Source organism: Bufo bufo, chromosome 3, assembly GCF_905171765.1.
Source record: "Bufo bufo chromosome 3, aBufBuf1.1, whole genome shotgun sequence".
Classification (NCBI taxonomy): Eukaryota; Metazoa; Chordata; class Amphibia; order Anura; family Bufonidae; genus Bufo; species Bufo bufo.
Genome location: NC_053391.1, coordinates 284,305,445 through 284,323,850, shown reverse-complemented (window position 1 = coordinate 284,323,850; position 18,406 = coordinate 284,305,445). Strand labels below are relative to the sequence as shown.

Below are 18,406 nucleotides of genomic sequence, written 5' to 3'. Positions count from 1 at the left end.
TGGCGCGGAATGGGGCAGTGGTGGTCAGGCATAGGGACTTGGAGAGCGGGGTTGGAGCCTTCTGGAGAGCGGACGGGGTGCACCTGAATGCAGTAGGGGTGGATATGTGGAGCCTGGCACTGCACGAGGGTATTGAGCTGGCCCTGAGGATGTGGAGGAACACACAGAGTTGAGGGGTCAAATCTGTGCGTTGGTGGCGGTGGGGGGTCCTTGGAGTTAGTTACGGTGGAACTGGAGGACATTGGGAGAGCCCCCACGGTTGGGGCTGGACTCCCATGGTGGCCGAGCTGTTGTGGTGGATTGAGGGGGGCCATTCTGTGTTGCTTCCGAGCTGGGGGTAACGGCTGGAGGCAAAATTGCTCACCCCGGGTCGGCAGCTGGGGGTTTTGGGGCTTCAAGGACCTCCCCCGTTAGGATGAGTCATTGTTGGGAATTTTTATGGTTTATGTTATGTTTGTATTTATATTAATAAACGGCTGCTGTGGCCAATACATTCCAACAGGTGTCCGAGTCTTTATGGGATGGTTGGGTGTATTGGTATAATGGGTTGGGCTGAATAGGAGAGAGCAGGTAATTGTAGTTGCAGCGAGCGAAATATAACCAATACCCCCGTCATGTATTTTAATACTTAACAGTTCGCAACTTTATTTTGTCCATAAACCTCGTTCGTGGGTTCGACATAATTAAGCGAAATATCTTAACAGAGAAACACAGAGCTTCTGTTACAGAGCTGTTCAGGGAAAGATTATTCATAGTGTAGGGAAAGGATAGGGAGGCATTATCCACACTGTAGGGAGAGATCAGGGACCAATAGGGGAGTGTAAAGCCTGGGTAATAGAAGCTATTCTAGTACACCTTGCTGCACTAATTGGGGTTACTAAAAGTGATCTATTACAACAGATTTTAGGTTGTTTTAAACAGTAATTGCAGTAATCCTAGCATCTGTTATTGGGTTAAAAGTGCTGTCTGATACAACCAGTTTTGGGGTGTATTTATTTTAAATATATCAAAGTACATCCATTCATCCTTGCTTTTGGGGTGAATTCGCAATCTGATATAAACAGTTTTGGGGTGTGTTAATTTCATATATAAAAAGTACTTCCATTCATCCTTTCTTTTGGGATGAAAGTGCGGTCCGATAAAACCAGTTTTGGAGTGTTTATTTCATATATACAGTCAGGTCCATAAATATTGGGACATCGACACAATTCTAATATTTTTGGCTCTATACACCACCACAATGGATCTGAAATGAAACGAACAAGATGTGCTTTAACTGCAGAGTGTCAGCTTTAATTTGAGGGTATTTACATCCAAATCAGGTGAACAGTATAGGAATTACAACAGCTTGCATATGTGCCTCCCACTTGTTAAGGAACCAAAAGTAATGGGACAGAATAATAATCATAAATCAAACTTTCACTTTTTAATACTTGGTTGCAAATCCTTTGCAGTCAATTACAGCCTGAAGTCTGGAACGCATAGACATCACCAAACGCTGGGTTTCATCCCTTGTGATGCTCTGCCAGGCCTCTACTGCAACTGTCTTCAGTTCCTGCTTGTTCTTGAAGCATTTTCCCTTCAGTTTTGTCCTCAGCAAGTGAAATGCATGCTCAATCAGATTCAGGTCAGGTGATTGACTTGGCCATTGCATAGCATTCCACTACTTTCCCTTAAAAAACTCTTTGGTTGCTTTAGCAGTATGCTTTGGATCATTGTCCATCTGCACTGTGAAACGCCGTTCAATGAGTTCTGAAGCATTTGGCTGAATATGAGCAGATAACATTGCCCGAAACACTTCAGAATTCATCCTGCTGCTTTTATCAGCAGTCACATCATCAATAAATACAAGAGAACCAGTTCCATTGGCAGCCATACATACCCACGCCATGACACTACCACCACCATGCTTCACTGATGAGGTGGTATGCTTAGGATCATGAGCAGTTCCTTTCCTTCTCCATACTCTTCTCTTCCCATCACTCTGGTACAAGTTGATCTTGGTCTCCTCTGTCCATAGGATGTTGTTCCAGAACTGTTGTGAGCAGGGGGACTGAGAACCCTCAGGGCCCCCGGGCAAAATAAATCAAGGGCCCCCTTACAGGCCCCACCCATGTTCTGATGCAAGCCCCACCCTTGTCCCGCCTCCAGCCACACCCAACACACAAAAGGCACCCAGACCACTTCAGCTCATTGAAGTGGTCTGGGTACAGTGTCCCTTTTGCAAATCGAGCTGCAATGTTCTAGAGAAACTGCATTGTTTACGTCCCAGCAATAAGTTGGCCTCTAGTCGCTGGCAGCCACCTGAGGGCTTCCTGGAGTAAAACAGACCTTTGGTCCGGTATCTGACGCTGGACGTCCTCACACTCTGCATGATGACCTCCAGGGTCAGATTTTTCCCCATAGGAAAGCATTGATTCAATGCTCTCATATGGAGTGATCTAATCTCAGCGTCCATTAGTGAGCCTCTGTTAGAAGCAGTGTGGGCATAACTACTGTGAAGGGGGCACATATCTGGGCATAACTACTGTGAAGGGGGCACATATCTGGGCATAACTACTGTGAAAGGGGCACATATCTGGGCATAACTACTGTGAAAGGGGGGAGGCCCTTCACAGTAGTTATTAATCCCTTTCAGCAGTCTCCCCTTCAGTGAATGGGGGACTGCTGAAAGGGGTTAATAACTACTGTGAAGGGCCTAGCCGTCTGGGCAACCCCACAGATCATCCCCCCACACACCTTGTACTTGTTCCACTGATCCGCTACTTGCGGGTTACATGGGCATGAGTTCAGTCACTTCGGTGCGCAATCCCATCCTGAGGCGCGTGATCCCGCGAGACCCGTGACCTACAGCGGCAGGTCTTGCGGGATCACGCGCTGCAGGACGGGATTGGCCACCAAAGTGACTCAACTCATTCCCGCGCAGCCCACAAGTAGTGGAACAATTACAAGAGGGGTGGGGAATAGCCAAATAAAAAAATATTTTTAACCAAAAGGTGTTATGGGGGATCTGTGGATGGCACTGTTGTGGGGGGATCTGTGGATGGCACTGTTATGGGGGGATCTGTGGATGGCACTGTTGTGGGGGGATCTGTGGATGACACACTGTTGTGGGGGGGCTCTGTGGATGACACACTGTTGTGGGGGGGGCTCTGTGGATGACACACTGTTGTGGGGGGGGCTCTGTGGATGACACACTGTTATGGGGGGGCTCTGTGGATGACACACTGTTGTGGGGGGGGGCTCTGTGGATGACACACTGTTATGGGGGGGCTCTGTGGATGACACACTGTTGTGGGGGGGCTCTGTGGATGACACACTGTTGTGGGGGGGGCTCTGTGGATGACACACTGTTGTGGGGGGGGCTCTGTGGATGACACACTGTTGTGGGGGGGGCTCTGTGGATGACACACTGTTGTGGGGGGGGGCTCTGTGGATGACACACTGTTGTGGGGGGGGGCTCTGTGGATGACACACTGTTGTGGGGGGGGGCTCTGTGGATGACACACTGTTGTGGGGGGGGCTCTGTGGATGACACACTGTTATGGGGGGGCTCTGTGGATGACACACTGTTGTGGGGGGGGGGCTCTGTGGATGACACACTGTTGTGGGGGGGGCTCTGTGGATGACACACTGTTGTGGGGGGGCTCTGTGGATGACACACTGTTGTGGGGGGGGGCTCTGTGGATGACACACTGTTGTGGGGGGGGATCTGTGGATGACACATATATAGCAGCATATACAGTGTCATCCACAGATCCCCCATAACAGTGTCCCTGTGAGTGAATGATCCCCAATACACTGCGCATGCGCGAAAAAGACAACTTGGCACAGTAGAGGTTAACAAAATGCAAACAAAAATAAAGGTTAACAAAATGCAAATATCTAGACATCTTCAGCACCTCTGTGACGTTTAATTGACAGTATTATGTCTATATCGTGGAAAATAGTTTTAAGGAAATGAAATAAAGATTTTAAATGTTATATTAGTCAGCAGTTCAAGCTAGACGTAATGCAAAACTATCTCCCACGATATAGACATAATATTGTCACGTAAACGGAACACCGGCATCTGGTGTTGCAATGGCAGCGGGGCCCGGTGCAGTCACTGTATTCTATTACACCGGGCCCAGCTCACTGTAATACTAATATTCCGATGTGAACAACTTGAAATCCTCTGCGATCCTCTCCCTCTGAGCTCTCTGTACTCACAAACTCCGTAGCAGGCCGGGCGGCAGCGCAACTCACTGACGTCACGCGCCTGCTCCTCCCACTTTATGAATGAAGCAGGCGGAGCAGGCACGTGACGTCAGTGAGTTGCGCTGCCGCCCGGCCTGCTACTGAGTTTTAGAGATGGGAAGTTCGGATCTTTTTCATGAATCGGATCTTCGGTTCACTTCCTGAGCCGGCAGAAGCAAGTGAACTGAAGATCAATGCGCATGCTCTGCTCAGCTCATAGAATCTTCGGTTCACTTGCTGAGTCGGCTCTCAAGTGAACTGAAGGTCTGGAGGGACTCGCTCCTGGCAAACACAGCTCTGCTGCAGTGGAGCAGACTGATGTAATTACACTGTATAGTTATTGCAGGGATTTAGATAATGGTCTAAGAGTTTATTAGTTAAAAGAATCAAATGAGTCAGAGACTGTGTCACAGAGTCCCTGCCAGGCTTCCTACTCTGCTACATTGCTGCAAGCACCCTGTACACACACAGCTCTGCTACATTGCTGCAAGCACCCTGTACACACACAGCACTGCTACATTGCTGCAAGCACCCTGTACACACACAGCTCTGCTACATTGCTGCAAGCACCCTGTACACACACAGCTCTGCTACATTGCTGCAAGCACCCTGTACACACACAGCTTTGCTACATTGCTGCAAGCACCCTGTACACACACAGCTCTGCTACATTGCTTCAAGCACACTGTACACACACAGCTCTGCTACATGCAATACTATACCACCCCCCCCGGACGGACTTGTCAGGAGACAGGGAGCCGCAGAGCAGGAAGCCTGGCAGGGACTCGGTGACAGTCTGGGACTCATTCGATTCTTTTAACTAATAAACTCTCAGACGATTCTCTGAGTCCCTGCGACTCCCCCTGTGCTGGGAGTCAGTGCTGGACTGCTGGTTGCCTCTGATTGGTTGGAGGGCGGGGAGGGGCGGGGCTAGCTTCCACTGTCGGCTCCTATTACACTGCCTGCTGCTGCCTCTATGCTACTGAGATTGTGAGTACAGAGAGGGAGAGGGAGAGGATCGCAGGGGATTTCAAGTTGTTCACATAGGAATATTACTATTACAGTGAGCGGGGCCCGGTGTTATGTTATTCTGGGGCGGGCCCCCATCCCGGCCGGGCCCTCGGACCATGTCCGAAGTGCCCGACCAGTCAGTCCGCCCCTGGTTGTGAGATTGTGGAACAGCTCTGCCTGTATAAGGTTTATGCCTAAATTGCATTGGAACTGTCATTTGGCATTCCGGGCACTAGAGGCCACTGTTTTGCAGCTACAGCCAGCACACCCTGGGATTTGCATATGCAAAGCAGATGACCCATGCAGGCTGCTTCTGAGAAAACCAGGAAGTCTGAGCTGATCTGACATGGTGGAAGGATTGTGCTGTGAGAGACTGAATCCGATTCTATCCTGGCTTGCGGATGTCTGGCAGTGAATGGACACTCAGAGAAAGCAGAGTAGCTGTCGTCCCCTTACTGGATCCAGCTCTTTGTAAGAGAGATTGTCCCAGGAAGACTATTTACAGTGTGTGGACAGAAGCCTTATTACCAAGCAAGGCCGCACGGTTGCTGAGAGTTTGGTGGCCATCCCGGGTAAGCCTGCAAAAAAAGGGGGTTAGTCAGCACCTCCCAGTGCGCAGGTGCACGCCGCCATGGCAAAGACCTAGAGGGAAAAAAAGACAATGCAGCAGCACCCTGCAAATCAGATAAAGTACAATAATGCCAAAAATGATAGTGCTAGTGCTACACTTATTTATAAAGTGAGATGCTTGGCCAATGCATTTTGTACAAAACCATCTGAGCCCGTCTGCCGTACGTCAAGGCGATCTCTGTTAGACGGCGCCTAACACTAAATACTACCTGTTATGCGCCATAATGGCCGCCATAAAGTTCAGGGAGTATTGGATCCACATGCATGCTGGATCCACTCTGCTTTTTACCATTTTTGGTGCCATAATGGCCTCCATTACAAGGGATGCAGGTACCAACATGCATGCCAAACCCACTCTATACCTTTCCTTGTGCCAGACAGCTTCCAATGAATCTAGTGAGAGCAGGCTACAGCTTTATACTGAAACTAATTAAAATCAACCTATGGGGCAGACAGGCTAATCAGGAGTGCACAACTCGCTGGAGTGCCACATCTCCAGCATTGTAAATCTGAAAAAAAGGGGGTTAGTCAGCACCCAGTGCGCAGGTGCACGCCGCCATGGCAAAGACCTAGAGGAAAAAAAAGAGACAATGCAGCAGCACCCTGCAAATCAGATAAAGTACAATAATGCCAAAAATTATAGTGCTAGTGCTACACTGGTTTTGTACAAAATGCATTGGCCAAGCATCTCACTTTATAAATAAGCGTAACACTAGCACTATCATTTTTGGCATTATTGTACTTTATCTGATGCTGCTGCATTGTCTCTTTTTTTTCCTTTAGGTCTTTGCCATGGCGGCGTGCACCTGCGCACGGGGAGGTGCTGACTAACCCCCTTTTTTGCAGATTTACAATGCTGGAGATGTGGCACTCCAGCGAGTCGTGCACTCCTGATTAGCCTGTCTGCCCCATAGGTTGATTTTAATTAGTTTCAGTATAAAGCTGTAGCCTGCTCTCACTACATTCATTGGAAGCTGTCTGGCACAAGGAAAGGTATAGAGTGAGCTCGGCATGCATGTTGGTACCTGCATCCCTTGTAATGGAGGCCATTATGGCACCAAAAATGGTAAAAAGCAGAGTGGATCCAGCATGCATGTGGATCCAACACTCCCTGAACTTTATGGCGGCCATTATGGCGCATAACAGGTAGTATTTAGTGTTAGGACCCGTCTAACAGAGATCGCCTTGACGTACGGCAGATGGGCTCATATGTTTTTGTACAAAATGCATTGGCCAAGCATCTCACTTTATAAATAAGCGTAGCACTAGCACTATCATTTTTGGCATTATTGTACTTTATCTGATTTGCGGGGTGCTGCTGCATTGTCTCTTTTTTTTCATCCCGGGTAAGCAGCATCCTCGGGCCTAGAACGGACGCAGGTCAGTACACCTGGTTACCTATTGTACTATACTGTGTGGCGCCTGAAGTAACAGAGACTAGCCTTGGCCTTGTATTAGCTAGATAGTTAGGGTTATATCTTTGTTAGGCCTTACTGTACTGGACTGCAGTGCAGTAATTGACTTGCAGGCTCTGCTGCGTCTGCCACCGGTTAGGTGTGTCCTCTGTAGCGGCACAGCATGACTTGTAGGCTCTGCTGTGTGCGACAACAGGCTAGGCCTGTCCCTCGGACAGGGACGGCGACTGTGGGCCTGGGGTATTACTGATTCTGTTTATAGTTGTGTTATTACTATTTCCAAAGTAAAGTTTCTGTTCTTGCATATAAAGCTGGTGTCAGTGTCTCTTTCCTTGTCTGTGACTTCGCTGTATCCTGGGGAGCCCACCCCGGTACACGGCTTACACTGTGAAGGCTTTTTTAGATGTTGTTTGGAAAACTATAATCTGGCCTTCCTGTTTTTGAGGCTCACCAATGGTTTACATCTTGTGGTGAACCCTCTGTATTCACTCTGGTGAAGTCTTCTCCTGATTGTTGACTTTGACACACATTGATTGTTGACTTTGACACACATACACCTACCTCCTGGAGAGTGATTTTGATCTGGCCAACTGTTGTGAAGGGTGTTTTCTTCACCAGGGAAAGAATTCTTCGGTCACGGTCATCATCACAGTTGTTTTCTGTGGTCTTCCGGGTCTTTTGGTGTTGCTCAGCTCACCGATGCGTTCTTTCTTTTTAACAATGTTCCAAACAGTTGTTTTGGACACGCCTAATGTTTTTGCTATCTCTATTATTTATTTATTTATTTATTTATTTTTCAGCCTAATGATGGCTTGCTTCACTGATAGTGACAGCTCTTTGGATCTCATCTTGAGATTTGACAGCAACAGATTCCAAATGCAAATAGCACACTTGAAATTAACTCTGGACCTTTTATTTGCTCATTGTAATTGGGATAATGAGGGAATAACACACACCTGGCCATGGAACAGCTGAGAAGCCAATTGTCCCATTATTTTTGGTCCCTTAACAAGTGGGAGGGACATATGCAAACTGTTGTAATTTCTACATCGTTCACCTGATTTTGTATGTAAATACCCTCAAATTAAAGCTGACAGTCTGCAGTTAAAGCACATTTTGTTTGTTTCATTTCAAATCCATTGTGGTCGTGTATAGAGCCAAAAATATTAGAATTGTGTCGATGTCCCAATATTTATGGACCTGACTGTAAAAGTACGTCGATTCATCCTTGCTTTTGTGGTGAATTTTGCAGCCTGATACAAACAGTTTTGGGATGTTTATTTCATATATAAAAGTACTTCCATTCTCCCTTGCTTCTGGGGTGAAATTGCTGTCTGATAGTATTGCTCTTTTCCCCTAGCAATTTCTTTTAATTTACAGTATGTCGGACAGACAGGTGGCAGGCCATTTTAAGGGAACGGGCAGTGGTCAAAATGTTTCTGGAGCATGCAGAAGTAGCAGCAGAAGAAAGAGTGGTGGCAGCAGCATTCACAGTGTATAGAGCCAAAGCTGCCAGTGTCATGTAGTGGTCATGTCTTGACCAGCAACCCAGTAGTCCTTGAATGGTTGACTCTGTCTTCTACTTCGTCGCAAGTGACATCAGAGTCGGTGGGTTCCTCAGACACAACCCTTTGTTGGCATGGCCCGGGAACAAGCTTTGTGCCCCCACATGTCCTCAACCTGCCTCTGTCATATTCTGTTCCCTCAGCTCGAGAAGTATTGTATGCCGTTGTCTCAGCTCCACTTTTCAGTAAGAACAAGATTCTAGAGGACAGTCTGCAGCTACTGCCCAGCCAAGATCTGGTGGAGAGATCAACTGCTTTCTCCACTAGGTGGGCAAGTAGTGATAAAGAGTTGCGCGGGAGCTGGTGGTGGATGGTCAGGCACGTGGCCCTGAGACTGGTGAGGGTGACATGCAGACAGTAGTGGACGATGATTTGGCCGATCGCACATGGGAGCTGGGTGAAGAGGCGGCTTCTTCATCATCAGGAGAAGAGTGTGGCAGCGGCTGAGCCAGTAGGGTGGTAGCGTGGCCCTGAGTCAGCAGGGTGGCAGCAGTGGGAGGTTGGGAGCCAAAAGTGCCCGGGGTAGACTGCCCACTACGCAGGAGCCTTCCTATCCGGAAAGGAGTAGCGGTGCAGGGCTTCACGGAGGCAGCAGTACCAGGCAGTCAGCGCGGAGTGGTGGTGCAAAAAATGCCATACTATGCATTGTGGCAATTTTTCTACAAGCTGCCGGAGGACGTCAGCATGGCCATTTGCAGAATCTGTGGGAAGAAGGTAAAGCGTGGCCAGGGTGCCAATGTTGGCACCATGGCCCTGCATCATGCAGCATCACCATAAGTTGTCCTGGGAAAACCGTGGTTCTAATGTAGTGGTACAGCCTAAGGCAGCAACCGCTGCATTACCCAATGGCCCGCAACCCTTTTGCACAAGTCAAGACTCCACCACCTCAGCAGAAGGGAGCTGTGTTTCCTTCCCATCATCTACGGGTTCTGATGCTCCTGTTCCTCCTCCTCCTACTTCCCATTGGTCATTTTGTCAACAATTGATCCCAGAGGCGATTGCAAATAGACAACAGTACGCGTGCACTCATCCAATGGGGCAGAAGCTCAATGTGCTCCTGGCCAAGTTGACTACTGGCTCTCCACCATGTTAGACCCTTGCTACTGGTCCAAAATGGGGGCATTTTTTACACTCGCTGAGAGAGAGGATAAACTGAACTACTATCGAGACATCCTATGTAGTCAGTTGGCTGCTGCCTGTGTGTGCTATTGCCCATTCTCATGAATGTCTGACCGGGGGTGGCCCTCTGCACTCACGTTCCACTGCCATGGCTGCTGAAGGGGGTTGGGAGGGGCAGAAGCAGTATCGGCTCCATCAGCAGCAACTTAAGTCTAGAGTCTCTGAGCACTTTTTTTTTCCACCCGTCTAATGAAGAAACTACCCACCAGCAGCAGCAAGATATGGAGCAAAATGGTGGTGGCATACTCGGACTGCACCCTGTCATCCCACATGGAAGATCCCCTGGACAACTAGGTAGCCAAACTTGATTTATTGCCGCAACTGGCCGAGCTTTCCTGCCCGGCCAGTAGTGTGGCATCAGAGCGGGTGTTTAGTGCGGCTGGGGGCAAAGTCACCCCAAGGAGAACTCTCCTTTCAACCTAAAATGTGGAGACTGACCTTTGTAAAGATGAATCAGGCGTGGATCATCCAGACTAGATCATTCTGGGTGCCATACCCAATCTTTATGAAAAGAGACCCATTTCTTCTTCTTGCCACTCGCCTGTGAGGGATGAGAATCCATTTTGTATGAGTATTTCTTCCATCTTGTGCATATGTGGAAAATTAATGAGCCAGCTCGCAGGTTGTAGGGAGTCTCTGTATATATAGATCAAATGTTTCTAGCTGCAAAGTCAAGGTTGCCGCCCCTTTATCAGCATTCCTTGTAGCTTTAAGGATGCGCTGCTAGAGAATGTTAACTTTAGGATAAGATGCTGTAGATTATTATTATTATTATTAATATTATTTATTATTAAAGCGCCATTCATTCCATAGCGCTGTACTTATGAGAAGAGGTATACATACATAATACAGACAATTGCACTAATCATAAACAAGACGAGTTACAAACTGGTACAGAAGGAGAGAGGGCCCTGCCCGTGAGGGCTTACAATCTACATGGTATGGGAGAAGGACACAGTAGGTGTGGGTGAAGTTGGTCATGGCGGTATGGAGGCAGCTAGTTCACTGGTTGTAGGCTTGTCTGAAGAGGTGGGTTTTCAGGTTTCTTTTGAAGGATTCCACTGTAGGTGATATGTTGGGGTAGCGAGTTCCAGAGTATGGGGGATGCACGGGAGAAATCTTGGAGGCGATAAGAGGAGAGGAGAGAAGCAGGTCTTGTGAGGATCGGAGAGTGCGTGTGGGGATGTATCGGGAAAGTAGCTCAGAGATTTAAGGAGGGGACAGGTTATGGACGGACTTGTATGTATTTGTTAGTACTTTGAAGTGAATTCGCTGGGCAATAGGGAGCCAGTGAAGGGATTGGCAGAGGGGAGAGGCAGAGGAGTAATAGGGTGAGAGGTGGATTAGTCGGGCAGCAGAGTTGAGGATAGATTGGAGGGGTGCGAGAGTGCTAGATGGAAGGCCACAGAGGAGAGTGTTGCAGTAGTCTAGGCGGGAGATGATGAGGGCATGTACAAGCATTTTCGCAGATTCAAAGTTACGGAAAGCACGGATGCAGGAGATGTTTTTGAGTTGGAGGTGGCAGGTGGTGGAAAGTGCTTGGATGTGCGGTCTGAAGGAGAGGGCAGAATCCAAGGTCACTCCAAGGCAGCGGACTTGGTTGACCGGGGAGAGTGTGCAGCCATTGATCGTGATAGATAGGTCTGTTGGGGGGATTGAGCAAGATGGGGGAAAGAGGATGAATTCTGTTTTATCCATGTTAAGTTTTAGAAAGCGAGAGGAGAAGAAGGATGATATAGAAGATAGACATTGTGGGATTCTGGATATTACGGTGGTGATGTCTGGACCAGAGAGGTAGATTTGTGTGTCGTCAGCGTAGGAGTGATACTGAAAGCCATGGGACTCTATGAGCTGTCCCAGGCCAAAATTGTAGATAGAGAAGAGCAGGGGTCCTAGGACAGACAGAGCCTTGGGGACACCAACAGAGAGGGAATGAGACGAGGAGGTGGTGCGGGAGTGGGAGACGCTAAACGTCCGGTCTGTGAGGTATGATGTGATCCAGGAGAGGGCCAGGTCAGTGATACCAAGAGATGAGAGAGTTTGCAACAGAAGGGAGTGGTCAACAGTGTCGAATGCAGAGGACAGGTCAAGGAGAAGGAAGACAGAGTATTGTTTCTTGGTTTTGGCTGTCAGTAGGTCATTGGTGACTTTGGTGAGGGCAGTCTCAGTCGAATGATGGGGTCGGAAGCCACATTGTAGGCGGTCAAAGAGGGAGCAGGAGGAAAGGTGAGAGGACAGTTCAGAATGGACATGTTGTTCAAGTAGCTTTGAGGCATACGGAAGCGGTGATATGGGGCGATAACTGGACAAAGAAGATGGGTCAAGTGAAGGCTTTTTGAGGATGGGTGTAATGGTAGCGTGTTTAAAAGCAGAGGGGAAGACACCAGAGGTTAGTGATAGGTTGAAGAGATGAGTTAGGGCTGGGATAAACACTGTGGTGAGGTTAGCGATGAGGTGGGATGGGATTGGGTCAAGTGCACAGGTGGTGAGATGTGATCTGGAGAGTAGAGTGGAGAGTTTTTCTTCTGTAATGGTAGAGAAGCGTGTTTTGGGAGAAGAGGACCGAGGAGTTGTGTAGAAGGTTTGTGGGGACTGTGTAGTGAAGCTTTCTCTGATGTTGACTATCTTTTGTTTGAAATATTTGGCAAAGTCCTCAGCTGAGAAGAGAGGAGAAGGTGGGGGCGCTGGGGGACGGAGAAGAGAGTTAAAAGTGCTAAAAAGTTTTTAGGGCTGTGGGCCAGGGAAGATATGAGATATGAGAAGTAGGCCTGTTTTGCATCAGCGAGTGAGGATTTGAATATGAGGCGAGATTGCTTGTATGCGGTGAAATGATCTTTTGAATGGGATTTCTTCCATCGCGCTCAGCAGCCCTGGAAGCTTGTCTGAGTATTTTGGTCAGGTTGGTGTGCCAGGGTTGTCTGTTAATTTTTCGGGTTTTGTTGTGTGTGAGGGGGGCAATAGTGTCCAGAGCTGTACTTATTGTGGTGTTATATAGGGTGGTAGCAGCATCTGGGTCTTGGAGGGAACAGATGGTAGAGAGTGGGAGAAGAGAGTCAGAAAGCAAGTGAAAGTCTAGATGTTTAAGGTTCCTAAGGGGGTGTGCTAGGGTGTGGACCGAGGGAGTAGCAGAAGAGGCCAATGAAGAGAAGGTGAGTAGGTTGTGGTCGGATAGGGGGAGAGGCGAATTAGAAAGGTTAGATAGGGAGCAGAGGCGGGTAAAGATAAGATCCAAAGTGTGACCATCTCTGTGGGTGGGAACTGAAGACCACTGTGATAGGCCGAAGGAGGAAGAGAGCGATAAGAGTTTAGAGGCGGCTAAGTGGCAGGTGTCAATAGGGATGTTGAAGTCACCCATGATGATAGTGGGGATGTCGATGGTTTTACCCATTAAAAACTAATTTTGTTAGTATAGTGCGGAAGTATTGCCTTATATGATTAGTTAATCAAATCACTAGTTTCGATTTCCACCCCCTTGGCGGGGTGCCTGATTTGTCTGTTTATCTGTAGTGTTATATAAGATGTATGCTTGTGTGTAATAAAGGAGAGAGAATCTGATTCAGCAGTGTGTCTGTCAGCTCTCTGAGTGCTCATATACACATATCAATTGGCACCCAACAATCATAGAGGTAGGGGTTTTTGCCCCAATAGTCTGATGCCACATACCTGCTGCCATGTGCTTCTACTGCCACCCACCATTGTGTGCGGTTGCTGTCACTGCATTTTCTCCCCCCACCTCACCACTCACCACCACTGTGACTCCTCACCACTCTGTCACTGGGCCACAGTGTTGACTCCTCAGGACTGAGTCTACCTGTTCCTCCAAAGGAAAGGACGAACAGGAGTCTCCCTCAGGCCTAATGACAAACAGGGAAAGGCAACACATGCAAATATATAAACAAAATACAAAAGCGAAAGGAAAGAGTTATCTTCAATTTAGCTTTGGTAGCACCAGGAACTCAGCCGAGAACCAAACACAAGCTCACCACAAGTCCAACAGAAGCTATAAACCGCATAGCATAGTGGGAGAAACAACAATAAATAGAGAAGGTAAAATGACCACAATAGCCACACCTGGGGAAAGAAGGTGTGGCAAGCACCAGAAACAACACAGACGTAATTTGATCCAAAAGGAAAACATGTCAGATCAAATCATGTGTTGCCAGTCTCACAGATCTCCTGCCACCTGTCGCGGGAATGTCCGTATGTCTCGGCGGTACGTCCATGACAGCACATTTCATGGAGAAAGTGGAGGGGCCAGGAATGGGTAGTGGGAGGGGCTATGGATGGGTCATGGGGACCGACTTTAGATTCTTGCTATGGGGAATAATGATTTCTTTGTGTGCCCCTGACCATGCCATTCCAAATGAGCCTCTAAGGGTGATCCTTTTTATTAACACTATCTGGCACCCTCCTTAAGTTGGACTGTACAATACAGTATCTTTAGCACTTCAGAAGTTGTATGCATTTATTTAGCATTAAAGGGGTTGTGCAGCAATATATACTGATGACCTGTCCTCAGGCGGTGCCCCATGATCGTTTGAGGAGGAGGCGGCACTCCATAAGAGTGCTGCTTCCTGTTCATTGCACTGGCCATTATCTCCTGTAGAGCAGTGGCATAGTATAATTACAAGTACTCCCTCCATTCAAATGAATAGAACATTTGTCACTACACTGCACCGCCAAAACTTCCTAGACAAAGGGCAGCGTAATGAACAGGACGCAGTGCTCATATGGCATGCCGCCTCCTCCTCAAACAGCTGATCAGCGGGGGTGCCAGGTGTCAGACCCCACTTATCATATATTGATGACCAACCCCTTTAAACTCTTCAAGACATCTGTTGTACATGTACAGCGGAATCCCGGTCTTTAAAGATGGTGCCCACTCCGGACCGAAGTGAAGTGAATATCATAGCTAACGGGTGCCTGCTGTTTCATACAGCAGACATCCGTGGATAATGTTGGCAGTAATGCTGATCGTGGATATTTAACCCCTCAGAAGCCGTGGTCAAATGTGACCACGGCATCTGAGAAGCCGGAAACCCTTTCTGGGCAGGAAAGCCTTTTCGCGGGGAAGGTGTTCCAATGTAATAATGAGCCTGTGCCTGTACTAGGCATCCAGGCTCATTACTTGTATATTACAAGGCCAGCAGCTGGCAGCACTGAATTTTAATTTAGCTCTTTCTCTATTGAATATCGGAGAAAATTCCATTACCCTACACAAATTGCAATCTGATTATTGCATGGTGTGGTCCTCTTGGGGACCAAAAAAAAAAAGAAAGTTATAAAAATATATATAAATTAAAACAATATATAAATATATAAATCTAAATTTAAATCACCCCCCTTTCCCCAAATCAAAATAATTAAACAATAAATAAACATAATTGGCATCGCCCGTACTATTAAAATGTATATAAAAAAAACAAAAAAACAAAAACACCACTTATCTCATACAGTGAATGGTGTAACGGGAAGAAATGGAAGATACGTTTTTCATCACTCATAAGATACGTTTTTCATCATTCATAAAAAGTTATCAAAAAGTCATACACACTCCAAAATGGTATTATCAAAAACTACAGATCGTCCCGCAAAAAATTAGCCCTCACACATCTCCGTAGACATAACTATAAAAATGTTATGGTGGTCAGAATATGGCAATGAAAAGAGAAAAATATTTTTAAATTTCTTTTTTTTTTTCAGTATTGAAATGCAATAAAAACACATGTGGTTTTGCCATAATCATACTAACCTGGAGAATGAAGAGCACAAGTCAGTTTTACCACATAGTGAATGCCGTAAAAACAAAACCTATAAAACTGTGGCTGAATTGCATTATTTTTTTATTTTCAATTCAACCACTTTTGGAATTTTTCCCAGTTTCCTACTACACTCTATGCAATATTAAATGATACAATTAGAAAGAGCAACTTGTCCTACAAAAAATAAGCCCTTATATGGCTATGTGAATGGAAACCTAAAAATCTTATAGTTCAGGGAAGGCAGGGAACAAAAAAAAAAACGCTCCATCAGGAAATGGTTAAAATGTACCGTATTTTACGTCCCATAAGACGCAGTGCGGCTGCAATGCTGCACAGCGATGTATCAGCAGGGAGGGAGGAAGGGCTGGAGGTCGGCAAATTGCGGCGGGGCCTGGTGCAGTCAATGTACTCTTACACCAGGCCCCGCCACTCACAGCAGTATACATATCCAAACAGTAATCCTTAACCTCGAGTAACTTTAATTTTAAAGTAGCACTATCCTGTTTACTACCTTACAATCAAGCCTGGTAACAGGCAGAGCGGACGGCGGCGTAACGTCACTCACTCACGTCACGTGCCTGCTCCTCCCACTTTATGAATGAAGCAGGTCGAGCAGGCGTCTGACGTGAGTGACGTTACGCCGCTGCCCGCTCTGCCTGTTACCGGAGCTTGATTGTAAGGTAGTAAACAGGATAGCGCTGCTTTAAAATTAAAGTTACTCAAGGTTAAGGATTACTGTTTAGATATGTATACTGCTGTGAGCAGTGGGGCCCGGTGTATTGGGGGACACTGTTATGGGGGGAATCTGTGGATGACACATATAGCATAAGATGCTATATAGTGTCATCCACAGATTCCTCCAACCCCCCCATAGCATGGTCATCCACAGATCCCCCTCCCCATAAGTCTCATCCATAGATCCCACATAACAGTGCTATCCACAGATCCCCCCCATAACAGTGCCATCCACAGATCCCCCCCATAACAGTGCCATCCACATATCCCCCCTTAACAGTGTCATCCACAGATACCCCCATAACAGTGTCATCCACAGATGCCCTCCATAACAGTGTCATCCATAGATCCCCCCATAACAGTGCCATCCACAGATCCCCCCATAACAGTGTCATCCACAGATCCCCCCATAACAGTGCCATCCACAGATCCCCCATAATAGTGTCATCCACAGACCACCTTTAGTTCAAAACCCACCAAAAGGTTCAAAATAATTTTTTTCTTATTTTCCTCCTCAAAAACCTAGGTGCGTTTTATGGGCAGGTGAAAAATATAGGGTATATGTTTACATTTGCTGGTTTGAACATGATCCAGTCACACTCTGTTTTGAGAAAAAGTTTTGTATCAAAATTGAGTTACCTCTCTTGTATTGTGAAGAACTTTTGCTTCAATATCATATCTTTCCTCATCAACAATTCCAACCTTTTCATGGAGCTCTCGACACAACTCCTGTAAAAAGAAATGAAGGTAAAATAGGGTATTTGCCACTTAGAAGGAATTACCATGATATACAGCAATATGCTATAACGCTTTAAATGGAACCTGTCAACATGAAAATGCAAAACAATCCACAGGCAGCATGTTATAGAGCAAGAGAAGCTGAGCAGATTGGTATATGGGAAAATATTCAGAAAAACCTGCAGGGCCATATCTCTCTTTACAGCAGGAGAGACTGTTTTATTTTTTATTTTTTTATTTATTAAACCCAGAGTTGTGTTAGGGCTCTTTCACACTTACGTTGTTCTGTTCCGGCATAGAGTTCCGTCGTCGGGGCTGTATGCCGGAAGAATCCTGATCAGGATTATCCCCATGCATTCTGAATGGAGAGAAATCCGTTCAGGATGCATCAGGATGTCTTCAGTTCCGGACCGGAACGTTTTTTGGCCGGAGAAAATACCGCAGCATGCTGCGCTTTTTGCTCCGGCCAAAAATCCGGAACACTTGCCGCAAGGCCGGATCCGGAATTAATGCCCATTGAAAGGCATTAATCCGCTCTGATGTCATTCTGGAGCGCCCCGGGAGCCGCACGGACGGTAAGTATACTGCTCCCCCGCTCCCCACTACTACTACGGCAACCAGGACTTTAATAGCGTTCTGGGTGCCATAGTAACACTGAACGCATTTTGAAGACCGATCAGTCTTCAAATGCTTTCAGTTCACTTGCGATGTTACGGATCCGGCGGGCACTTCCGGCAAATGGAGTACACGACGGATCCGGACAATGCAAGTGTGAAAGAGGCCTTACTACACGTCTCTACTCTGATACTGTCTTCTAAGAGCTTGTATATTGTCATCTTATATGATTTTGCTCATGTCTTCACAACTGTGCATTTAAAACTATGTTAAATGGTGGCGCATGCGCGCGGCTTACAGGGAAGATATGCCTATGACCGCTGACATTTTCCCGTCTTAAGCACCGTTCCTTCGACTCCACCAGCTCAGTGCTCTCATGCAGGGGACGCAGAAGACGACCCGTGGCAAGGGAAAATCTAAAATACTGGGTACGCCGGCACCATCGCAGACCTTACCAGAGATCTTTTAGAAGCACGCAGCAATCCATCATGGTGGCCCAGGCCGCGTCCCCGACAAG

At 47.2% G+C, this 18,406-nt stretch overlaps 1 protein-coding gene across 1 annotated transcript in view; it reads right to left on the bottom strand.

Moving 5' to 3' along the window:
- Window positions 1-18,406, bottom strand: part of TNNI1 (troponin I1, slow skeletal type) — a 320,788-nt gene that overhangs the window by 111,717 nt on the left and 190,665 nt on the right. Inside the window, exon 6 of the mRNA XM_040424164.1 lies at window positions 17,176-17,265. Coding sequence (XP_040280098.1) covers window positions 17,176-17,265 — 90 coding nt within the window. The remainder of the gene's footprint in view (window positions 1-17,175; window positions 17,266-18,406) is intronic.